The sequence below is a fragment of the Gloeophyllum trabeum genome (assembly GCF_000344685.1).
Source record: "Gloeophyllum trabeum ATCC 11539 unplaced genomic scaffold GLOTRscaffold_00008, whole genome shotgun sequence".
Classification (NCBI taxonomy): domain Eukaryota; kingdom Fungi; phylum Basidiomycota; class Agaricomycetes; order Gloeophyllales; family Gloeophyllaceae; genus Gloeophyllum; species Gloeophyllum trabeum.
The window spans coordinates 436,014-459,405 of NW_006920417.1; the positions used below are offsets into that span (position 1 = coordinate 436,014).

A 23,392-nucleotide genomic window follows, 5' to 3' on the forward strand; every position below is an offset into this window, starting at 1 on the left:
CCAAATAACTGTACTTATTCCGCTGGCTTTACGCGTTTCCTGCCTTATTAGGCAGGTGGGGCTCGGCGGTTCCCGGGTATTCCCACGCCTCGCGCGACGCGTCGACGCGTCGCCTGTCCCGCTCGTTCCCCGGCGGCTGCACCTCCCCGGGGGTGTTTTTGCTCTCCTGCAGTAGATAGAAGTTGATGTATATTACCAAAATGCGTGTAACTATGGATAATGTACTCAAAAAGTCGCTCTATGTAGTCCGTTTAGCCCCCAAGAGCCGGGGAGGCCTGCTGCAAGCGGAAAAGCACTCATATTTACCGCATAAGTGCTCGAAAGCGCGGCATAAGCAGCATAAGCGTTTATTTCGGTGGATTTACGCCGATTTACAGGACCACGTGATGCCTGGATTTACGGGCACGTCACGCCCTCCGTACAATCACATCAAGGCGCCGCCGCTTCGCGCCGCGTTCCCGAGCGCTTCTCCCCATCAAACCCCGAGAGCTTTGGCGCCCTTGTCGGGATACTCATTTCGGGACCCCAGGACGCGTGGCGTGTAATTAGATCGCGTCTGACGCATCGAGGACCTATATGCTCCTCGTCATATAGCATTATTTCTCGTATTTAGAGCCTTTGTGTCTAGTAAGAATGATACGTACAGTATATCTCTTGTATTTATCATGAATCTGACACCACTCGGGACCTTTCAATGCGGTGGGACTTAGAATTTTCGCGCTGTACCTGCTAGCTTGGGCCATCAGCCACCATTGACCCCGGGTCATGGCAGGGTCGATTTACGTGGATTTACAGTACCTCACGTAAACTAAGCCAAATAACTGTACTTATACGTGACGCTCGGGTGGCTGACAGATGTCGTGCCGGAAAGCATACGTGTCCGTTGGTTGCAGAGCATATTATATTATATACCGTAAATGAGGTATACAGACTCACCCTCGAACACTTCCCGTCACTCACCGGTGCACCTGCCGATGTTCGAAACCGACCGCCTTGTCCTCCGTGCGTTTCGCGAGTCCGACTGGGAGCCACTCCTCAGAATATGGAACGACCCCGTCGCGCAGCGTTTCCTCTGGAACGACTGGGTCGTCCCGCGCGGGGACAAGTTCGTGAAGGACGTGCTGAAGCCCGGGATGGAGGCCGCGACGTTGTACGTCGTGATCACCCTCAAGGAAAATCGAGAGGGGGAGTTTATGGGGTGGTGCGCGTTAGCCCAGGGCAATGCAAAGAACCGCGATGCAATGACTGAGATCGGATTGCTACGGGAGTATCAAGGGAAAGGGTATGGGACGGAGACGCTCGAGTTTATTATTGGTTATGCCTTCCGGAACTTCGGGCTGCATAGGATCTCACTCGGGGTACTGGAGGGTAATGCGGCAGCCAGAGCTGTGTACAAGAAGATGTGCGTACTCTTTTGTGGAATGCCAGACAGAGTGTTGACGAATGGCTCGAATTACGCTGGCAGCGGGTTCCGGGAAGAGGGGGCAACGAAGGAGGCCAACTGGATAGACGGCGGATGGGAGGACGCCATCCGGATGAGTATTCTGGACAGGGAATGGGCGGAGCAGCACGGGCAGTGAAGCGTTTCGTGTATACTGCGTAGTTACTTGTGTGTCGATTGCGAGCACGCATGTGGATGTATGAGACTAGAGCACCTAGAGCAGGCTTCGGCGGACTCCGGCGCCCATTCACCGCTCACTCCAGCGCACGGCCAGAGTTACAAAAACAAAATCGATATGTCATCCTCGCGTCAAGACCGCTCCGATCCAGGCTAGCCCAGCCTTATAAGCCTCCGCCCCCCCATTCCCGACCGAGCCCGTCTTCATCAAAGGTCGGTCTATATAATCCTCGTCGTCGTCCACAGCGTTCCTCATAACTCTACTACAGATCATTCACTCCTGCCCTTGTCATGACTTCAGCCAACGTCGCCGAGCTTCAGGCGGAGGTCAACCGTCTTCGCCATGAGCTCGAGACAGTAAAGGTTGGCCAGGATACCGGCGACCAAATCTACGTCGGAAGCTATCTGCTCGAGCGTCTTGCCCAGCTGGGCGTCACAGTACGCATACATTCTTCCGTCGTGCATGCATTGACCGACAAGTCCCGATCCAGTCTATGTTTGGTGTGCCCGGAGACTTCAACCTGGGTGAGTATCCCGATCCCACCTGTGCCCACTGGATCTGACTCGCGTGCGACTAGGCTTCCTGGATCTTGTAGAAGATCACAAAACCATCGAGTGGATCGGAAACTGGTAGGTCGCATCCCGAGACGCGCATATACCTAGCCTAATCTATACTTCCGCCACAGTAATGAACTGAATGCTGCATACGCAGCGGACGGTTATGCACGCGTCAAAGATCAGAGCATCGGTGTTGTGTTGACTACGTGCGTCTTGTCCTCGCAGATCAGCGCTTCGTTACTCAAGTCGGTGAACTTGCAGATTCGGTGTAGGAGAACTCAGCGCAATCAACGGCATTGCGGGTGCCTTCTCCGAGCATGTCCCCGTCCTACACATCGCTGGTGTACCCAACACCGCGCAACTCAAAAACAAGCCGATGCTCCATCACACCCTGGGTGACGGCCGCTTCGACGCATACACGAAGGCTGCCGAGCTGTTCACCGCCTCGCAAGCCACCCTCATGAACAAGTCCACGGCAGCGGCCGAGATCGACCGCGTTCTGACTGACTGCATTGTCCTTGTAAGCTTGCGTTCCCTCAATCCCGACTTCTGTCGGTGCTGACGGCAGCATCTAACCAGGGCCGGCCTGTTTACCTCACACTCCCCACCGATATTTGTTACGAAAAAATCCCCTCGGGGCGCCTGCGCGTCCCCTTGTCGAAGGAGCCTCCCGAAAACGACCCTGATGTCGAGAACTTCGTACTGGACGAGATCGTCCGGTTACTGAAAGACGCCGGTCAGGATGCCATCATCCTCACCGATGCCTGTGCGATCAGACATCATGTGAAGGAAGAACTCAAGGAGCTCCTGGTGAAGACGCATTACCCTGTGTTCTCGGCTCCTATGGGGAAGACCACGGTCAATGAGAGTTACGACCGTTACGGGGGGGCAAGTTCCTAATTAGTAAATGTCACGAGACGATATTGAATAGGCTTCGACAGATCTACGTAGGGTCTATCAGCCACCCAGATGTGAAGGAAAAGGTCGAAAGTGCTAAGCTCGTACTTTCGATCGGTTCCCTGAAGAGCGACTTCAACACCGGTAACTTCACCTACAGCGTCCCACAGAGCAAGACCATCGAGGTACGCCGTCTTCTGCCATGCTCCCATCTTCCTCAGCCTGACTGTGTTCCAGCTGCACTCCGACCACACCATGGTCCTGCACGCCCGCTTCCCCGGGATCGGCATGAAGCGCCTCCTGCCAAAACTCACCGCGCGTCTGCAGCCCTTCAAGGAAGAAGCGAAGCAGCAGACCGTGCCGCTGTTCAAGCGCGTCGTGCCGAAAGAGGAGGACAACATTATCTCGCAGGCGTGGTGGTGGCCGCGCGTCGGCGGATTCTTCAAGCCGAAGGACATTGTCGTCGCGGAAACGGGCACGTCCAGCTTCGGTATACTCGACGTGCCGCTGCCCGAGGGCGCCGTGTTCGTCAGCCAGATTTTGTGGGGTAGTATTGGGTGGACTGTGGGCAGTACACTCGGGGCTGCACTCGCTGGACGGGAGCTGGGGCTTGGGAGGACGATTCTCTTCGTTGGTGACGGTAGCTTGTGAGTTGACATGACATGGGATTCGGTCGGGCACATACTGATTGTAGATGTGCAGGCAATTGACGGTGCAGGAATTGTCGACCATGATCAGGACCGGCGTCAAACCGATCATCTTCGTCCTCAACAACAGCGGCTACACCATCGAGCGATACCTCCACGGCAAGTACAGAAAGTACAATGACATCCAGAACTGGTACGTGCTACGTTTCCCACCTTTAGCTTCGCATGTTCTAACTTGGTGGCCGTCCAGGAAATGGACGAGCCTCCTTGATGTCCTTGGCGGCGAGGGTATTTCCCTGTCATACACCGTCAAGACGAAGGAGGAGGCGGAGAAGCTGCTGGACGACCCAGAGTTCGCGAGCGCGAAGAAGATCCAGTTGGTCGAGGTGATCATGCCGCAGCACGACGCTCCGCGGGGCTTGAAGGCTCAGGCTGAGCTGAGCGGGAAGACCAACCAGTATGTGGCGGATGCTACGTCGATCTGAGGCGGTTCGCATATGATTGTACGCACTACGGGGGACATTGGTAAAGGATAGTCGAAGAAGTCATAGAATTGTATTTTGTATTGCAAGCAGGAGACTAGAGCGCAATGTTATTTCTTCTAATGTCTGTTTGCACGGTGCCCCAGCTGTTCCTGAGGCCACAACGACCTGGAATAGACGGGAAAGGATGACTTTGAGGCTGTACCATGCAGTGCTTCTCAGGATTACTCCGGACACTATAGTGATGTGCGTCACCGCGCCTTCGCGATTGACTTGACATCTCTCATATACCTCTTACCGATCCACAATGTCTATGCTTGACAAGTTCAAGAGGGGCGCGCACAAGGCCGGTATACAGGCCACCGCGTTCATCAAGGAGAGCGGGAACAAGGTTGCGAACGAAAGCAGGGACTTTGTACAGGGGTTCAGTCTCCCTGGGGAGGCGGAGAAGGCGGCTAAGATCCTCGCTACGTTCTTGGGTACGTGAAGCTTGTATAATATGCGATTGTATTACTGAATCGGTGGCTTACACCTTTAGCTGATCCCGACCATCCTGAATCTGCATTGAATGCCATCCCCAAGGCTGTCCTACAACGAGCGCGAGGTGAGCGCCATTGTCCTCCATGCCATCGTACACGCGTCTAACCTCGATGACTCCCCAGGTCTCGCCATCTTCCAAGTCCTGAAAGCCGGCTTCGTCTTCTCGGGCAAGGCGGGCTCGGGCCTCGTCATCGCGCGCCTGCCCGACGGCTCGTGGTCGGCGCCGTCGTGCATCATGACGGGCGGCGTCGGGTGGGGGCTGCAGATTGGCGCGGACATCACGGACTTTGTGATCGTGCTGAACACGGAGGAGGCCGTGCGCGCGTTCTCGATGGGCGGGAATGTGACTATCGGCGGGAACATCAGCGCGACTGCTGGGCCTATCGGAACGGGCGGGAGCGTGCAGACTGCGCTGGCGCACCCGGCGCCGATGTTCTCGTATTCGAAGTCGAAGGGTAAGTGGATATCACCAATTGGGCTATGTTCGATGGTGCTAAAGTTATTGCAGGTCTCTTCGCTGGTCTATCACTGGAAGGCACAGTGCTCATCGAGCGCAAGGACGCAAACCGCGACTTCTACGGATCCCCAGTACCCGCGAAGGATATCCTCAGCGGTCGCGTACCCCCGCCAGAAGTCGCTTCGCGATTATACGAGGTCATCGAAGCTGCGGAGGGTCTCGACGAGAGCGGCTTGCCAGAGGAAGCGTACGTCCCGACCGCATCCGGAGAGCACATGCCGGCGAATACGGTGTTCGATGCGGAGGGACACTAGGGCTGAGGCTGCCTGACCATTGAAGGGAATACTTACGAGTCATCATGATCTGGATATAATGTACATGCAGCGGAAGGATGTGTACGATATATTTAATGATTTCTGTTGATGCCGCGGATTGTCACGTACCATACGCACGCTATATAAAATCGAGTCTCCCAACACGGTGCTATGTCTATGATCAACTATACAAGCTATACACATTACAGGATTATATCATCCCTCCGTCTAAATCATGACCATGATCCCATCAAAAATACTTGTCCCAGAATCCCTCCGTCCCATTCGTCTTCGCCGCTGAATCCTGGATGCCCAGCAGCTTCATCACCAAATTGTAAAGGTTGACGTTCTCGAAGCCCTCCAAGACATACGTATCGTCGGCTGTGGAATGCCACCCCTCGTTGGGGTTGCCTAGGAGGCGCCGCATCAACCTCTGCGAGTTCTGTTTCTGGACGACTTTCGTCACCGCAGAGAAGGGCCCGTGGGCGACGAAGAACGCTCTCATCGACGGCTCGTCATTGTCATACCCATGGTTCTGCATGACACAATCAGCGCCCAGGGAAACGTAGCGGCAGATCACAGCGCAACTCACCCCCTTGGTAAACCCGACATCCCCATCCTTCCTGGTGGTAAGCGCGTACGCCATCTTCGGGACGATGTAGATCGGCGCGATGCGCGGGTTGTCGGAGAAGTGGTACCGCTGCGGCATCGTCTCGTGCGTGTACACGTCGAACTTCTCCGGGTTCGCCCTCGCGGCGTCCAGCAGGATGTCGAGGTAGTGCGCGGCGTCGACGGATGGGGAGAAGCGGATGCCCATCGAGGGCCAGCCTGCATCCAATTTAGTATTTAGTATTAATATGATGGTATGGTGGTACAGGAGAGGGGGGCGCACCGTCTTCGTGCTCGATGGCCTCGTAGCCGTCTTTGCCGAGGATCTCATCGATGTAGATCATATTGAGGTGGCTCGTGTCCGTCATGCCGTGGTCGCTGACGAAGACGACGTCGACGATGTCGGTCAGGTTGCGCGCTTCGAGGGACTCGTGGATGTCTTTCGCAAACCGGTCGACATACGATAAGGTATTCTGTGAGCAGGAGGTTGTTCAGAGAATTAGAGTGACTAGAGGATGTGTGCTTACGTTGACGAGGGTTGAGTTTGGACCGGTGAGATGTCCTGCCTGGTCGAGGGATGGCTCATATGCTGTAATCCAGAGAAGTTAGCTAGGGATAATGAACTCAGAGCCACAGCCCACCCATGATCAGCTGCGGTCTTGTGTCTATGGGCATATCAAGCCAGGCCATGATCTGATCATGCTTCTCCTTGAGAGGTACTTTATCCTGGAACCGTATGTTACACAACGCCCTGTTGAGGAGCGTGAGAGAATGTCATTTACGCACCCGCCATGGAATGAAGTAGGTGGGACTCCACCCTGTTCTAGTCTGAGGAGGTCCTGGCCTTTCCCGGGGAGAGTCAGATGAAGGTGCGGCTTACCGACCCTTAGTGAGTATATGTACGCACCACATCAGGTTCGCAGTGATCAGGCCTGCCTTGCCCGCCGTTTCCCACATCTGTATGTAACAGATGAGTGACACCTCTGCCTCGAATGCTGGACCACGACGTACGGGTTCCCCAAACCACCAGCTCGCGTTCCAGGAATGGGCGGCCGAGTTGTAATGGAATTCGGTACCCGTCTCTGGATCCCAGAAATTCTGGACGAGGGGCTACCAGTCAGACCATGCAAGACATAGTTGACAATATACCTACATTTGCGACTATTCCATGGGATTCTGCGTATAGGCCGGTCCTGTCATAATAAGCTCTGTAACCGTCGTCAAATAGCAGGGAAACAGAACATACATGAGGGCCCAATGGTTCCTTTGGCCAACAAGGTCGTACTAGACTAAGCGCGAGGACAGACGAGAAACTCACGGGAAAGTTAAGGTCTGGAGGTGTACATGTCAGCAAAGCATTTACGGGGAGCTATATGGGACATACAGGGAATATGGGCTTCATGAACTTGGCTCGTAAGCCTTTCTTGGCGATGTCCAGCAGATGAGGGGTCAGGCCGCGGTCAAGATAACCAGCCCTTTGTTTGGAGCAGCCCACTTGAAACACACTCGTATCAAAGAGAAGAAATCACGTACTGCAATCCATCTATGGAGACAACCAGAACTGTCGGCTTGAAGTCATGCGTGCCATTCGAGCGGACGGCGTCTTTGAGGAAGGTTGCACGCAGGGTATTCTTGTCGGCACGTCGAGATAGAAGACACTCTCCAGCAGCTACGCCTAAGAGCAATAGCGCCGCAGCCGTGGCGAGGACAAGGATCCTCTTCGTCCAGGGCCTCTTCCCGCTCAACTCGGGATCGGGGCGGTCTTGGACGTCGCCAGAGAGCAGTCCTTTGCGTTCCTCGTCAGAGGTCCCGTCGGAGACGTGCTGGGGCAGTCGCGGCGAGGTCGATACGTTCGCCTCCTTCATTGCGGTCGGCATCGAAGCAAGCCAACACAGACTCGGAGAACGTGACTGCAAGTCTCCGCACTGGGAAGCGGCACCGCCACCATCATTGGTCGCTCATCTTCCCACGTGGAGGATAGTCGGAAAATAGGCAACGGAAGTTTGCAGAGTCCCTCGACGCGCAGCTCTGGGACATACGCTGGCCTGCCTGTCTCATTGTCTAGAAAACAAATTACCGAAAAGTACCATACACTGCTGGGCTCTGGGCTCAGGTCTGCTGCTCAAAATACGGCCTCTGGGGCTAGCCTGGTACTACAATCCTGCAACATAAGGATAGACTGCCGGCCATGGAACTGCATGATCCAACCACCATCAACTGGAAGAGACAGACTCGCATTCTTCTCTCAAAAATTCCCTCGGACTCTCCATACGCTGCCGCTCTCCTACAAGTATCCTCTTCTGACCAATTACTGGCACTGTTATCGCGTCTTCTCCTAGTCCCTTCTCTGACGCTCGCTGTAGCTCAGTGCTTTAGACCTCTGCTGCTTGAACTCTGCGCTCGCTGGCTAGAGCATGGAAATGACGTCGAAGACAAGTTCATTGCCCTATCTCTACTTGTGCAGCCCCACGAGGAACTCTTCTTGTATGTCTTCTGCTCCCTCGGCCTTGTTACTGGGCTCTAACGTATATCTCCAGCGTTCTCCTCCAATTCATCCAGGAGCACGTCCCCCAAGGGGGCCCGCTGGCTTTTCTCGCCTCCACGCCATCTCTAGAGACCGTCGACTCTCAGCGACTGCACGCTCTCCTTGTCGCATACTACCGCATCTTGCAGGCAAACCGCGTCCTGCCTGACAACTTACTATGGTCACCTGCTTACCTTTCGAGACTGTTTACTACCCCCCATCCGGATCGTGGCGTGCGTGTTCTCGCCATTAAATGCTACGCCCTTCACACGGGAATGGGCGAAGTAGAACGAGAGAAGCTCGAGACCGAGGTCCTCGGCGAAATCTGCGGCGAAGACTGCCCAGTCAGCTTCGGGGAAGATATCAACGGAACCCGCCAAGAAATCGACGGATGGATGCTGGCTGCCGTCGAGCTTGTCAGACTGGAGAATGTGAGCAATGCGCTAATCCAGGAGCCCCACGATTACTATGCCCAGGAAGGAGAAGAACAGATGGAACCTTTGTCTCTCAGTCCTAGAGTAGCGAATATTCACGGCGTGCTCGTGCTGCGCAGCTCCGATGGGCCCTCGCAACCTTCACGGCTGATTCATACGGCAACTGCCATTGATGCTCTACGAGCCATCTCCCTTAGGCTGTCAAACCGTCTGCCTCTGCTTCTCACGTCTCCACCCTCGTCTGGGAAATCTCTCCTGCTGTCCCATCTGGCTTCTACGCTCTACCCGAACGTCCCAAACCAGATAGTCACCATCCCCCTCGCAGACACCTCGCTCGACCCGCGGTCTCTGCTGGGCTCGTACGTGTCTTCCCCCACGAGTCCCGGCACCTTCGAATGGCGCGAGGGCGTCCTCGTGCGCGCGATGAAAGAAGGCCGGTGGGTGGTCTTCAAGGACGTCGACCGCGCCAGCACGGAGGTCCTCGGCGTCCTCAAGCCGCTCGTCGAGTCGCTCGGCCTGGGCAAGTGGGTCGGCGGCCGCGCGGGCATGAACGTGCCCAACCGCGGGCGCGTGGAGGCGGACGAGGGCTTCGCGGTGTTCGCGACGCGGTCTGTCAGCGCCAAGGGCAGGTTGCCCGCTGCGACGTTTTTTGGGTCGAATAAGTTTTACGAGGTCGTCGTGCCTGCGCCGACGGCGGACGAGCTGAGGTTGATCGTGAATTCGCGGTTCCCGCGTCTGGCGGGCGTGCCTGCGCGGGCGTTCATCCGTCTATGGGAGGATGTACGCGCTCTTGGCACTGCGCCGTCCACGCAAGAGGTCGGGGTGCGGGAGCTGGAGAAGTTCTGCAGCAGGGTCGAGAACTTGCTGCCTGCTTCGTACCAGCCCATGGATATCGACGAGGACTCGGACGATATCTTCGTTCCTCCGTTATCTGCCATATTCCCGAACCCATCGCTACGAGAGGAGATGTACCTCGAGGCGCGCGACGTTTTCTTCGGCATCGAGGCTTCGACGCCGTCCGCGCGCTCGCACAACCTCGCAATGGCCGCGAAGATTGGCGAAGAGCTCGGCCTTGCTCCCGAACGCTGCGAATGGGTCCTGAACGACAGGACTCCCGAGCTCGAGTTAGAAAAGGACAACAATGGCCACGTCGTCGCCGTGCGGGTCGGCCGCACAAGACTGGCGGCCAAGGCTGCGAGTCGCAGACCGATCGAGGGGGCCGTTGCGAGGCCCTTCGCCATGCACCGGCCCGCCGTGCTCTTGCTGAGCCGCATCGCGACCGCTGTCTCCCTCCGCGAGCCAGTCCTGCTCACCGGCGAGACCGGTACGGGGAAGACGAGCGTCGTGACGCACCTCGCGCATCTGCTGCACCGGCCGTTGATCTCGCTGAATCTGTCGCACCAGACCGAGTCGTCGGATCTGCTTGGCGGGTTCAAGCCGGTGGACGCGCGCGTGCCGGCGTACGAGCTGCAGGAGCGGTTCACGGAGCTATTTGGGCTGACGTTCAGCCGGAAGAAGAATGCGAAGTTCGAGGAGGCGGTGAGGAAGGCGGTTGGGGAGGCGAAGTGGAAGCGCGCGGTGGGCCTGTGGAAGGAGGCGGTAAGGATGGCGAAGGAGAGGATTGAGGCGAAAGGTGCGGGTACGCCGGAAGGAAGGTGAGTTCTGCGAGTTTTTGTAATTTGGGTTGTTATCTTATCACACGGACGAAAGCAGGATGGCGGGCGACCAGTTGGACTCGTCCGAGCCGCGGAAACGGCGTAAGACGGCGGAGTTGCAAGCATCCGCTAGTGAATGGGATGCATTCTTCGCGAGGGTCCAGCAATTTGATGTGCAGTTTGTCCAGAGCAAGGGCAAGTTTGCCTTTTCTTTCGTTGAAGGGCCGCTTGTAAAAGCGTTGAGATCTGGAGATTGGTGCGTTATCATATAAGCAACAAGGACACAGGGGCTGATTTCAGCTTACAGGATTTTGCTTGACGAGATAAACCTTGCTAGTTCAGAGACATTGGAATGTATATCCAGTCTACTCCATGATCCCAATGGCTCCATCACGCTCACGGAGCAAGGCCACCTTGAGCCCGTTCCCCGACATCCTGATTTCCGACTGTTTGCGTGCATGAACCCAGCGACTGACGTCGGAAAGAAAGACCTACCTCCAACGGTCCGCTCTCGTTTCACGGAGATACAAGTCTCCCCACCTGACGCAGACAGGGATACCTTGCTGAGCATCGTCTCGCAGTACATTGGGCCCTCCGCCGTTGGCGATAAGGCCGCTATCATGGACGTCGCAGAGTACTACACTGCCATGAAAAGGTTGGCTGACGGACGCGAAGTCGCTGACGGATCAAACCACAGGCCTCACTATAGCATGCGTACCTTGGCGCGCGCTTTAACGTTTGCTTCAGATATGACAGGGTCTTTCGGTTTGAGGCGTGCTCTGTGGGAAGGGTGCTTGATGGCTTTTACCATGGTCCTGAACGGACCCAGTGCTGAGCTTGCCTTGTCCATAGCTCAGAAGCACCTCCTATCTAGAGTGAAGAACGCTCGCTCTCTGTTGTCGAAGGAGCCCGTTCCTCCTCGCTCGAGCTCGGGCTCCGACTTTGTCAAGGTTGGGCCCTTCTATCTGGAAAAGGGACCCGTGCCGGAAGATCTCATTGACGACTACATCATGACGCCGTCGGTAGAGAGGAAGCTCATTGACTTAGCTAGAATCATCACGACTCGCCGTTTCCCTGTACTGATCGAAGGCCCTACATCGAGCGGAAAGACTAGTTCTATTGAATATCTTGCTCGGCGAACAGGGCATCGATTCGTTCGGATCAACAACCACGAACATACAGATATACAAGAATATATAGGAACCTATGTCCCTGATCCAGAGACCGGGAAGCTCGTGTTCAAGGATGGCCTGTTGGTACATGCTCTCCGACATGGGCACTGGATAGTCTTGGACGAATTGAATCTGGCGCCGACGGACGTTCTTGAAGCTCTGAATAGGCTGCTTGACGATAATCGCGAGTTGATGATCCCGGAGACTCAAGAAGTAGTTCGGCCGCATCCACATTTTATGCTGTTCGCGACTCAAAATCCTCCAGGTCTCTATGGTGGCAGGAAGGTCTTATCGCGGGCATTCCGCAATCGGTTCTTAGAAGTGCATTTTGAAGACGTACCCCAAGCAGAACTAGAGACGATTCTATGTCAACGCTGCCGGATCGCACCCTCTTATGGGCAGCGTATCGTTGCTGTCTTCCGAGAATTGCAGAAACGGCGCCAGTCCAGTCGAGTGTTCGAGAGCAAGCATGGCTTCGCGACGTTGCGGGATCTCTTCCGTTGGGCAGGGAGAGGCGCCGTCGGTTATCAAGAGCTAGCCAATGACGGTTACATGTTGTTGGCGGAGCGAGCTCGACGAGAGGATGATAAGGCCGTCGTGAAGGAGGTCATTGAGTTGATCATGAAGGTCACCATACACGAGAAGGCACTGTACGGATTAGATAGGTCGAAGGCAGAACTGGAGGAGTATCTCGGATGCACGGTTCCATCAGGGCCTGGCTTGATCTGGACGGAAGCAATGCGCCGACTGTTCATCCTTCTGTGCAGAGCACTCAAGCATAACGAGCCAGTTCTTTTGGTTGGCGAAACTGGATCTGGAAAGACCTCCGTATGTCAAGTTTATGCTGAGAACGTCTCGAAGCGCTTATACACTGTCAATTGCCACTTGAACACGGAAACTGCAGATCTGATTGGAGGACTACGACCAGTGCGGAACCGCAGCACATCCCAGACGAGAATCCTCGAAGAGGTTGCTTCCCTTCTGCGAGACCTCGGAGTAAAAGAGACGGTTAATGACTTTCACCGTGCGCAGACTGTTCTGGATACTCTGCTCATGTCCGGCACTGTCGATGCAGCCCATCTTCAAGCCCTTCGCCAGGCCCGTCAGAGCATAAATTCGGCTGCTGCCCTATTTGAGTGGGTCGACGGACCTCTGGTTCAGGCAATGCGTCAGGGGGACGCGATGCTTCTCGACGAGATATCCTTGGCGGATGACTCCGTTTTAGAGCGCCTCAATAGCGTGTTAGAACCGGGTCGAACAATTGTATTGGCAGAGAAGGGCGGCGAAGATATTGACCAGCCTGTCGTCAAAGCTGCTGAGGGTTTCAAGCTCGTTGCGACCATGAACCCCGGAGGGGACTACGGCAAGAAGGAGCTATCCCCTGCTTTGAGGAACAGATTTACGGAGATTTGGGTCCCGCCTGTCAGCGAGCGTCGTGACCTCGAGCAGATAATCGACAACCTTTGGCGCCATGAACATCTCAGGGTATACACGGCGCCCTTACTTGATTTCAGTCAGTGGTTAGCGGATAAAGTTGGCGACAATGCTTTGCTTGGTCTGCGTGATTTGCTCGTAAGTCGCTGATATTTGCAGTGAATTTGCCTTAACGGGTCCTATCCTAGGCCTGGACCTCTTTCATGAGCTTGACATACCACCCGGACGATGACGGATCTATCCATCCCGCGGCTCTTTTCGTAAGTGATACGGCCGTTGCTTGGTACATAACTTATACCTGCCTTAGCATCATGCGGCCCACATGACTGTATTGGATGGACTGGCATCACTTCCGCAGGTGTCGTCGTACTCATCACAAGCTGTTCAACGACTCCGTCAAGAGGCTGTTCATAAGCTGCAAGCACTGGTACCGTTGATCAGCGACAATGATCTTACCCTGTCGCATGTTCCGGCGTACGATGCTTCTACATTCGTTCAGATTGGCTCTTTCGCAATACCCAAGGGACCGGTGCCCGTTAAAAACCATACCTTCCATCTTCAGGCTCCTACAACTCTTGACAATGCTATGAGAGTGGTCAGAGCTTCTCAGTTGCTAAAGCCCATCCTGCTGGAAGGTAGCCCGGGAGTAGGGAAGACAAGTCTCGTCACTGCTTTGGCCAATATATGCGGTTACAAGCTGTATCGCATCAATTTCAGCGATCAAAGCGACTTGATAGACTTGTTCGGCTCAGACTTGCCTGTTGAAGGAGGTCGATCGGGAGAATTTGCATGGAAAGACGCTGACTTCCTGAAGGCAATGCAGGAAGGTTCCTGGGTCCTTCTGGATGAGATGAACTTGGCTCCTCAAGCGGTCTTGGAAGGTCTGAACGCTGTGTTGGACCATCGAGGAACTGTGTATATACCCGAACTAGGCCGCTCCTTCTCTCGACATCCTGGCTTTCGCATTTTTGCCGCGCAGAATCCTTTGCATCAAGGAGGAGGAAGGAAGGGCTTGCCGAAGTCTTTCATGAACAGATTTACGAAGGTGTATGTCCAAGAGCTGTCGCGTGAAGATATATTCCTTGTCTGCAGACAACTATTCCCCGATTATCCACATGAGATTTTACAAGCCATGATCTCCTACAACTGGCGGATCAGTGAGGAAGTGACTTTGCGGCGATCTTTCGCTATCGAAGGAGCCCCCTGGGAGTTCAATTTGAGGGACGTAATTCGATGGTGTAAGCTGCTGCAACGTGACGATCAATCACTGCACCCTGTTGAGCATCTCCGGACGATATATTTGCAGCGTCTAAGAACTCAAGCAGATCGAGACCGTGCTTTAGCACTCTTTGGCCTGGCCTTTGGCTCGCAAAAACCGGATGCTGCCCGTCCTCGATGGTCGCTTGCGCCCGGCCATTTCCAGATAGGTCATGCTCTGCTACCTCGTGAAAACTTCTCGCCGGCGAGTCGATCTCCTATCATATTACCCGCTCAACTTCGACCGCTCGAGGCCATGAGTAGTTGTCTTATGCACAGCTGGCTCATTATACTGACAGGAGCACGCGACTCTGGCAAAACCGCGCTCGTTAAACTTCTTTCCACACTGACCGGCAACTATCTGCATGAGGTAGCTGTGAATAATGCAACCGACATCTCGGACATCTTGGGCAGCTTCGAGCAAGAGGATCATATGGTCCATGCAAGGACCATCGCTGATCGTCTACTGCAACTTGTGTCCAGCGTGTTGAGAACCGCGCGTGGTGCGGCCACTCTAACAGACGGTTCCCTTCATTCAAGTATAGAATCACTACGCCGGGCGTCATCTCTGCAGTCCCTAACTACTGCTCTGCGATCAGTGGCAGAGGTGCTGGATGTTGTGGTCGATCTAGGTCTCGACAAAATAAGCCAAGAGGCTTCAACGGCGCGGAAGGCCATGGACGATTTTTTCAGAGCGGAACGCAGAAGTGGCCGTTTCGTCTGGGTGGATGGCCCTCTAGTGCAAGCTATGAAGTCTGGGCATTGGGTGCTTCTAGATGGCGCCAACCTCTGTAATCCGTCTGTCCTAGATCGGCTAAACTCTTTATGTGAGCCCCAGGGCGTGCTGACACTAAACGAGAAGGGACAAGTGAACGGCGAGGTTGAAATCATTGTGCCCCATCCAAACTTCCGTCTCTTCATGACGGTTGATCCGCAGCATGGTGAATTGTCTCGTGCTATGCGCAATCGCGGCATCGAAATATGTCTCTGTGAAGACGATGATGAGAAAGATGGACAATCCAGAAATTCCTACCTGCGAATTCCAAGCGCACTGGGTACCGTGCAAGAGGATCCTGCAGATGCCCATAATCTGCTCGAGATCGTAAGGAGAGGCCTTGGCTCATCGTTGATGCCTCAGGATCTCCATCTTCCGCTTAGGTCAAGTTCTATCCTCCAGCAAGATTCTAGCCTTGCCTTCGTCCTGGATAGGAATCCCTTAACCGCTCTACCTGACCCGGTGTCGACTCTCTCTATGCATGCACTATCGTACTTCTGCGGTTACATTTCTTGCCCTCCCAAGGACCAGCACTTCACGCGTTTGTTAATGGCTGTCGTTCGAGAGCATCAAATCGAGGAAGCTCAACGTGTGATAGCTTTGATGCATCACTTCGCTGCGGGCCCTATGCATGGGATGTATTCGTACTTTGTGAATCGGTCTTGCATCGAATGGAAGTTCCCCCACGAGTTGATATCCACGCAAGTAAGTCCCTTGCAGTCGGGTATTCAATCAGTCTCCGTGAGCTAAACCCTCTTGCAGGCCATGGACATGTTCCTCAACCATTCCACGCGGTCCATGCTAAGCAACGAGGAGGAGGGGATCCTGCATGAAGGAGCTATGCATATATTGCATCTTTTCGGCAGCTTACACCGTGAAGCTATGGTGGGTGTGCACGATGTGCAACCTAATAAAGACAAGATATCTTTCGCAGCAACGTCATCCTTAGCGTTGGATCTATCGGCCGGCCCTCGTGCACCTCGAGCTGTGCAGGAAGCCCGCTCACTTGTCGGCGCTATCGATGCCCTGGCACACAATATCGTGGAAACATTCGATATCGGACGATGGAAAGAATCGGCGGTGCGTGAAATGTGTTGTACTTGGCCGTCAGCTCAATAAGTTAGTAGGACCATGTCAAAATAGCGCTTCAACTTCATGACATAGCATGGTATCTAAAGAAAATCTCCGGCTCAAACCATTTCGACTACTCGGCCGCTTGTGCAGTCATTCAATGGATCAAAGATGCTGTTCCTACCATCTCACCCCTGTTTCTCGGGATAGTAGAAGCCACAAAAGCTCTGGAGAGAGCCGCTTCACCCACCGTGGGGACGGGTCTAACCCAGATCTGGTCATGCTTGCTAGGAAGCAACGGTCCAGATGCCGAAATACTACAAGTAAACCGGATGCTTTGTGCTGCTGAACGTCCGAATCTGGTGGAAGGTCAGGCTTCTTGTTCTGGTCCATGCCTTGTACTGACCGACATCAAGACCGTGCCCGTATACTGCCAGTCCTTGCTCTTCAGACTTTGAGCCAAGCGTCGGTTCTCGAGTCTCTCGAAGGTAGCAAATTGGCCTCAAAGCTGCTGTTCGATCAGCTGCGGCAGGTAAGGTATCGTGCAATCGGGGCAGCATTGCATGCTGACCTGGAGCAGCGACTAAGTACGACGCAAGATGGGCACTACGCACCCCATCCAGACTTTGCGGACCCATCACTGATCATACTTGAGTTAAGCGCTTTAATAACTATAGGGAGAATGCAATTATCAAGGCCAATGCACAATAAAGAGATAGTGCCGAAGGTGAAACGAATTATTGACCTGGCTTGTCTTTATCCGACGGAGTCACTCCTCCGACTGTTACCCTACCTACATGCTGTGTGGGCTATAGATGCCAATATTCGTAGGCCGTCTTTATCATCATCTCTTTTTATTTGACTCACCTACACCCGCTCTTAGAACAACTCTCCATAGTAGTCGCTGCGCAGAAGGAATGGCTAAAAGCTCTGTCCTCCACATCGTTCGAGACTCAGGTTCGTTTCCTTAGGGGTCCACGCACTTCGTTCACTTACCGTATAAAAGATATTTGAGGGAGCCTCGATTCTATTCCGACCCACAGAGCTACTCTGTAGCATCCTCATTGGGTATGTGAACAGTGTCTGCTTTGCTCGCAAATACTCAACGACTCCATTACAGCACAGCACAACGGCGACCCTTAGCGTCCCTGAATTCATACGAAACGTCCCTGCGCAGGCATAGGACACTTCTTCTATCACACTGTAGCATAGCGCAATCGCGCCTCTCGCAGATGGTTGATCTGCTGCTTCAATCCATTATCTTGGTAGGTCTTTCATGAATTACCGGTTCGATTCATGCCTAATATGCAGCTATTAGATCATTTCTTGCTTCTTCCCTAAGGGTGATGCTTCCATACACCAGGATGTCCAGAGTCTGCTTCACCAAGTCGATGGCCGGGCAGACGACGTTGTCCAGCACCTATGCCGACTCTTAGAATGTACCGAGTTCGCTGACTTGAAGGTTTGCTTTGATCGACATCTCCGCACTGAACTTTCATTGCTGCGCAATATCTCGCAGCCAAGATCAACCATTATCGAAGCGCTGGGTCGGAGTTGCATCGGGCTGTCCAAGATGATATTCGACCTTTACGTACCTGATATTCCTCTGGATCCCGCGGCAAGCAGGGGCTGCACACTAGAGTTCCTGCAGGATATAGGCAATGTCCTTTCAGAACATATTGGATTGCAGACTCAGCTCGAAAATCGCATCACGGGCGAAAATACCAACTTCGTTATCAATACCTTGAAGAAATCACTGGAAGATATCCAGGCTCGTCTTGTGCACGAACGACCACCGCTCCTCAGGAAGTCATACGACGTATCGCGAGTCCATTCATTATGGTCGGAAGTATGGCAATTCCAGACGCACGTTCTTGCTTGGAATAGGGTCGATGCCGTGGTGCATGCTCTGACCTCTGGGGAAGCTGGTGCTGACATGCGGGAGCGGGTATTCCAAGAGTCAATTGTTGGCTTCCTTCAACGGCTCCACGCTGCCTACCCTGACTTGGTCGACATGATCAGCCCGCTCGAGTTATCTCTCCTCTACATGCGGCTGGGTCTAGGCGTCGTTAGTGGACTGTCTACCCAAAGGCAGAACGGTGAAGGCACGGGATCTCTTGCCTCTGCACTCGTCGCTTTTCCTTCCATCAAATCTGGGGAGGCCGTATTGAGGGTTCCCCAGTCACCGTTACACGGTCTCGACCGACTTTGGCGTCCGTTGTTAACCCTGTCAGCGGCAGTCATTGATGTCGCTGCTGGGGCCGAACTCACAACCCACATACCGACCATCAATGCTTTGTATGACCAGATCTGCCGACTCTGGTTGATCGACCGAGCAAAGGAAGAAGAAATTGAGCGTGCTTCGGGCTCACTCTACAAAAAGAAAGATGAAAGCCCGTCAATGGATGAGAGCGAGCTTCAGGAGGCTGAGTTTCGAGCGTTGTTTCCTGTTTTCGATGATGTCTTTGAGCCTGGCTCTCTATCTGAGCAAACGAGTCGAGCGCCTGTGCTTGTGGAATCAGCGCGCATTCAGATCCTTTTGGATGCGCACGCTCGGTTATTTGCTTCATCGTCAAATATCAAGGAAGGGACAGGACGTTTCTTCCTGGATATACGGAGGAGTACGCTTTCGGTCTTAACCCCAGACAAGTGGGATAGCCTGCCTGAAACTTTGGATGAAGAAGCTTTGCAATATCAGTTATCCCTCGTCCAGGAACGAATACTCGGCTTCTCGCAGGCTACTGTGCGGGATAGAGTCTCGGATTTCTACAAGGATTCCAACTTTCCCCAAGTGAAGAAGGCCTTTGAAGTTCTGTGTTCTCTCAGAGACAGGTTAAACCTGTTGGTGGAAGAGTGGCCTGATCAAATGGTACTGCAACACCTGAAGGCCAGGTGCGATTTTATCCTCAATCTGGAGCTCAGTAGCCCGGTAGCCAAGTTCTTGACGGCCCTGGAGCAGCTGCTCCTGCAGAGTGACGACTGGGAGATGTATGCTAACCGCGAGAACACGCTGCATGCTCACCGACAAGCACTGACTGCTCTGATCGTTGAATGGAGACGCCTTGAGCTCTCGAGCTGGCAGAAGTTGTTGGAGTCTCAGGCTAGCGCATTCGAGCAGGAGGCCTACCAGTGGTGGTTCCGCCTGTACGAGGCGGCGGTCCGGGGAGTCCTGTCGCTCTTGGACGAACCAGAACAGCTAGACACCTACCTGGGGTCACTTGTGCCCCTGTTTGATGAATTCATTAGCTCCAGTCCACTCGGTCAATACGAAAGACGCATGGAACTACTTCGGTCCTTCGCCTCGTACGCTGACCTTCTGACCTCTCACTACGAAGGTCCAGCGAAGCTCGTTTTCGCTCGGTTGCATGCCATCCTCTTGAACACCTGGAGATATTTCAAGCAATTCGCAGATCGAATCCGCACCTCCTTGATGCAGCAAAGAAGCGCTCTAGAGAAGGATATCAATGAGTACATCAAGCTCGCTAGCTGGAAGGATGTTAATGTGCATGCCTTACAGCAGAGCGCTCGCAGGACGCACCATCACTTGTACAAGACGATACGTAAGTTCAGGGATATCTTGCGCCAACCTATCGTCCCGCTTTTGCAATCTGCTCGCGTAGCCAAGGACGACTCCTCGGAGCAGGGGCATGCACAGTTCCTGGAATCCTCGCCTACGGTTCAATACTCTTTCGAACGCAGGCCCACTTCGGATGGCCCAGAACATCTGGCGAATTTAGGTCGGACATACCAGAGATTTGCTGATATGCTCAACAATCGGGTCGGCGGCTTCTTGAGATCTCGGGACCCTCACGCGGTGAACGACTTGACGATAGATGTTATAGTCACTTCGCATAACCTAGCCGCTACACCCGTCCCTACGAATATACCGGCAGCGAAGCGGGCCAAAAAACTAAAGGCTCTGCTCGTTCGAAAGCGGAAGGCATGGAGTGATCTCCTCAAAGAGTTGAAGAAGATGGGTTTCAGTGCAAACATCAAGCCGGAAGTGGTGGGCCGCCTACGAGACCCTCGCTGGATGAGAGAGCAAGCCGTCATGCCCACAGCTCCTGAATACATCCCGACTGAGAAGATCGACGACTATCTCGATCGCTTGAATACATTGCTCCCACAACTCAGAGGGAGCCTATCCAGTCACCACACTGATCTAACTACCCGCGACTTGCAAAGGGGAATTGGGTTCTTGGATTCCGCGTTGGCATTGGCTCTGCACACACGAACACGGTAAGTGCACTCTCAGGGGAAGTTAAGCAAATGGTTGATAACGTTTCCAAGGCTCATCAATGAACTGCTGCAATATCAAAAGCTTGTCGGTATCCATGAACGGCTTCAAATGCTACGGTCGACTGGGGGAAATGCAAGACTCAGCGCTCAAGAGCTAAGGGATGCATCCCACTTGAAATCGGTCTGCTCAAAGCTCCGGTGGACGCTTGACGAGCTGCTGCAAGAAGTGCAAGAGTTCCAGAGTATGGATGGCGTGACAGAGGCCGTTTCCTCCGTAATCTCCCAGATCCAGACTGTAGTCCGATCTACCGAAACTACAGAAGGGAGTCTTAGGTTGGTGGTTGACAAAATGCGACTGACAAGCCCCGCATTATTGCTGGATGGTACGTCTTCATCATCCCAATAGCAATAGCATGAATAACATGCATGCACAGAGGAGCGCATATATATCGCAACAGGCATAGCACACCTGCAACAAATAGAGGCATCGCTAGAACGGTGGGCCAAAGACGCGCCTGATCTGCGATATCTGTTCGCTGGTGTCATAGATTGGCTCAGGTCGCAACACTTGCCATCGACCCTAACATCAAGTCGAGAAACAATCACTGCAGGAGGGTACACTGTTGACAGCGTGATCGAGACTCTACTTCTCCGTGCCCAGGGTCTTATGGCGCTTTGTCCTGAGGTCAATCTCGATGGGCGGGAAGTAGAGGAGGACGAGGATGCCTACAACATGTGCCGCCTGGTTTGCGACATTTCCGCTTCGCTCAAGTTGAATGAGCTTGTCGATAAATTGGGGGACACTCTCGAGTACATGGACCGGGCGTCAGAGGAAGAGACACACCTAGAGCTCTCCCGCCTCCTGCCCTTCCTAGGCCGATATATGGTTCTGGTTAGGAATCAGCTTACCAACCACGGTCATTGGGCTAAGACCCTCCTCAAGCTGGCGTTCGTCTTGTGCAATACCATGTACACGGTAGCTACCCAGGGCTTCTGCCAGCCTCCCGAGTCAGAGGAAGACGCACAGGGTGAAGGTGCAGAGGTGGACGAGTCTGGGGTTGGAATGGGCCAGGGAAGTGGTGCAAAGGATGTAAGTGATCAGATAGAAGACGAGAGCCAAGTAGAGGGATTGCGCGGCGAGGAACAGCAAGACGAGGAGAAGCAGGAGAGCGATGAGAAGGAAGGCGGGTTGGAAATGAATGAAGATTTCGAGGGAGAACTAGAGGATGTTCCCGACCGCGGAGAGGAGGGTGATGATGCGGAGGATGAAGAACAGGAGGATCTGGAGGAACAAACAGGCAAATTGGATGCCTCCGATCCATCTGCCGTGGATGAGAAGCTGTGGGGTGACGAGGGCCCAAAAGACGAATCAGAGTCGGATCAGAATGGGCCTGAGAACCGCCCACAGGAGTCTCGAGGAAACGAGGAGATGGCGGCGAAGCAGGACGGGAAGGACTCCAAGTTAGAGGGGGACGTTCCACCCAAGGCTAATGAACAGGAACCTCAGCCAGATGCACCGGACGAGCAAATTCCGCGAGAAGATGAAGAAGAGTTACCCGACGAGAGCCATCCTGATGCCAGTGGTGCTCCAATGGAGAATGTACCCGAAGGCGATGCGCTGGAACTGCCCGATGATATCAACTTAGGCCCTGAGGAGACGCCAGATCTAATGGGCGATCAAGACGATGATATGCTCTCAGACGAAGGCGAAGAGCCCAGCCCCGATCAGATGGACACCATGGATGATAAACCAGGGACCCCTGAAGTCGACGAGACTGATCGTGCCAAATCCCCGCCAGTGGAAACAAATGAGCCTGAGCACGACGTCAAACCCAGCGGTGAACAGCAGGATGATGCTGTGGCCCAGCCAGACCTCCACGCAGGGGAAGGTCAGGCCGAAGGCGAGACCACTGGCCCTCAAGAAGGTGAGGCGCCGGCAGACGGGTCTGAGGAACAGAGCGGTGGCGCTGGCGCTCAAGGATCGGCTGCTAACCAAGCAGGTGCAGAAAACATGTAAGTGATCGCCGAGTACTCTATGAGACTGCACCCATTGATGAGATCGAAAGGCCACCCTCTACAGCTGCTGACACAATCGACCAAGCTATGGCGCAGGATCCCGCGTCGGAGGAAGCTGACGACTTGAGTGGAAGCCCACAAAAAGCAACCTCGTCGTCTGGTGTCCAAAGGCAGGGCGCAGCTCCTTCAGAACCCTCTGCGACACTCGCATCTAATCCTCTACGCAACCTGGGAGAAGCCCTCAAAGAAATCCGCCGGCGTTTTGAAGATATCCAAGATAGCAGCAACGGCCCTGACGCTCCCGTCGAAAAGTCTGGCGAGACAGGTCAAACTTCGCAAGTAGAGTACTTGCGGCCGGACGATGAAGACCAGGACATGGAAGCTCTGGGCCCTGCTGCAGGTGTCGATGCGGCTAAGTTGAGTCAGCTGAACATCGTAGACGAGGAGCAGAAGAGGGAGGGCGCGGAGGTCCCCATGGATATTGATGAGTCTGTTCAAGAGGGGCCATCGAAACCTGCTATGGATAGACTGGAACTGCACGCTGACTCGACGGGGGAGGCGATTCAAGAGGATATCGACAGCGCGCTTACGAGCAATCAGATTCAAGCTAGGGATGGACGAGCCGATCCTCAAGCCCCAGCTGACATCTCAGGTCCCAAAGCGACTGAAGAGGCCGAAGAGGAACTCACACCC

General features: G+C 54.1%; 12 protein-coding genes across 12 annotated transcripts; 10 read left to right on the forward strand and 2 right to left on the reverse strand.

Annotated features, from left to right (window-relative positions):
* Positions 1-974: 974 nt before the first annotated feature.
* Positions 975-1,580, forward strand: GLOTRDRAFT_106228 (acyl-CoA N-acyltransferase; the record flags this gene model as incomplete). The annotated part of the gene is made up of 2 exons (XM_007868647.1): positions 975-1,402; positions 1,466-1,580. The coding sequence occupies 2 exons, from the start codon at positions 975-977 to the stop codon at positions 1,578-1,580; spliced, it is 543 nt and encodes a 180-aa protein (XP_007866838.1).
* Positions 1,581-1,909: 329 nt separating this feature from the next.
* Positions 1,910-4,205, forward strand: GLOTRDRAFT_116421 (pyruvate decarboxylase THI3; the record flags this gene model as incomplete). The annotated part of the gene is made up of 10 exons (XM_007868648.1): positions 1,910-2,056; positions 2,110-2,143; positions 2,197-2,248; positions 2,305-2,382; positions 2,438-2,696; positions 2,756-3,064; positions 3,118-3,258; positions 3,311-3,720; positions 3,776-3,913; positions 3,971-4,205. 10 exons carry the CDS (start codon positions 1,910-1,912, stop codon positions 4,203-4,205), a joined length of 1,803 nt encoding a protein of 600 aa, XP_007866839.1.
* A 295-nt stretch (positions 4,206-4,500) lies between these two features.
* On the forward strand, positions 4,501-6,208 carry GLOTRDRAFT_139115 (DUF500-domain-containing protein). Its single transcript, XM_007868649.1, has 5 exons — positions 4,501-4,681; positions 4,741-4,806; positions 4,865-5,197; positions 5,251-6,048; positions 6,106-6,208. Exons 1-4 carry the CDS (start codon positions 4,510-4,512, stop codon positions 5,511-5,513), a joined length of 834 nt encoding a protein of 277 aa, XP_007866840.1. The 5' UTR covers positions 4,501-4,509; the 3' UTR covers positions 5,514-6,048; positions 6,106-6,208.
* On the reverse strand, positions 5,764-7,987 carry GLOTRDRAFT_139116 (Phosphodiest-domain-containing protein; the record flags this gene model as incomplete). Its single annotated transcript, XM_007868650.1, has 13 exons — positions 5,764-6,048; positions 6,106-6,341; positions 6,406-6,595; positions 6,650-6,711; positions 6,764-6,848; positions 6,909-6,966; positions 7,030-7,079; positions 7,134-7,220; positions 7,276-7,315; positions 7,369-7,386; positions 7,441-7,454; positions 7,507-7,597; positions 7,656-7,987. The coding sequence occupies 13 exons, from the start codon at positions 7,985-7,987 to the stop codon at positions 5,764-5,766; spliced, it is 1,548 nt and encodes a 515-aa protein (XP_007866841.1).
* A 1,474-nt stretch (positions 7,988-9,461) lies between these two features.
* Positions 9,462-10,712, forward strand: GLOTRDRAFT_15878 (uncharacterized protein; the record flags this gene model as incomplete). The annotated part of the gene is made up of 1 exon (XM_007868408.1): positions 9,462-10,712. A coding segment is annotated over one exon (1,251 nt), but the record flags the coding sequence as incomplete, so codon positions are not given.
* Position 10,713: 1 nt separating this feature from the next.
* On the forward strand, positions 10,714-12,736 carry GLOTRDRAFT_77142 (P-loop containing nucleoside triphosphate hydrolase protein; the record flags this gene model as incomplete). The annotated part of the gene is made up of 3 exons (XM_007868651.1): positions 10,714-10,735; positions 10,791-10,991; positions 11,043-12,736. Coding segments are annotated over exons 2-3 (1,890 nt in total), but the record flags the coding sequence as incomplete, so codon positions are not given.
* A 22-nt stretch (positions 12,737-12,758) lies between these two features.
* On the reverse strand, positions 12,759-12,991 carry GLOTRDRAFT_111316 (uncharacterized protein). Its single transcript, XM_007868652.1, has one exon. It carries the CDS (start codon positions 12,985-12,987, stop codon positions 12,826-12,828), a length of 162 nt encoding a protein of 53 aa, XP_007866843.1. The 5' UTR covers positions 12,988-12,991; the 3' UTR covers positions 12,759-12,825.
* A 44-nt stretch (positions 12,992-13,035) lies between these two features.
* Positions 13,036-13,368, forward strand: GLOTRDRAFT_7043 (uncharacterized protein; the record flags this gene model as incomplete). Its single annotated transcript, XM_007868403.1, has 1 exon — positions 13,036-13,368. A coding segment is annotated over one exon (333 nt), but the record flags the coding sequence as incomplete, so codon positions are not given.
* A 295-nt stretch (positions 13,369-13,663) lies between these two features.
* Positions 13,664-14,389, forward strand: GLOTRDRAFT_43484 (P-loop containing nucleoside triphosphate hydrolase protein; the record flags this gene model as incomplete). Its single annotated transcript, XM_007868494.1, has 1 exon — positions 13,664-14,389. A coding segment is annotated over one exon (726 nt), but the record flags the coding sequence as incomplete, so codon positions are not given.
* Positions 14,390-14,473: 84 nt separating this feature from the next.
* On the forward strand, positions 14,474-15,580 carry GLOTRDRAFT_42871 (P-loop containing nucleoside triphosphate hydrolase protein; the record flags this gene model as incomplete). Its single annotated transcript, XM_007868456.1, has 1 exon — positions 14,474-15,580. A coding segment is annotated over one exon (1,107 nt), but the record flags the coding sequence as incomplete, so codon positions are not given.
* A 2,407-nt stretch (positions 15,581-17,987) lies between these two features.
* On the forward strand, positions 17,988-18,722 carry GLOTRDRAFT_19456 (uncharacterized protein; the record flags this gene model as incomplete). Its single annotated transcript, XM_007868413.1, has 1 exon — positions 17,988-18,722. A coding segment is annotated over one exon (735 nt), but the record flags the coding sequence as incomplete, so codon positions are not given.
* Positions 18,723-18,845: 123 nt separating this feature from the next.
* Positions 18,846-23,311, forward strand: GLOTRDRAFT_43328 (uncharacterized protein; the record flags this gene model as incomplete). The annotated part of the gene is made up of 6 exons (XM_007868478.1): positions 18,846-20,638; positions 20,828-21,066; positions 21,118-21,428; positions 21,495-22,010; positions 22,191-22,696; positions 22,750-23,311. Coding segments are annotated over 6 exons (3,927 nt in total), but the record flags the coding sequence as incomplete, so codon positions are not given.
* Positions 23,312-23,392: the final 81 nt, after the last annotated feature.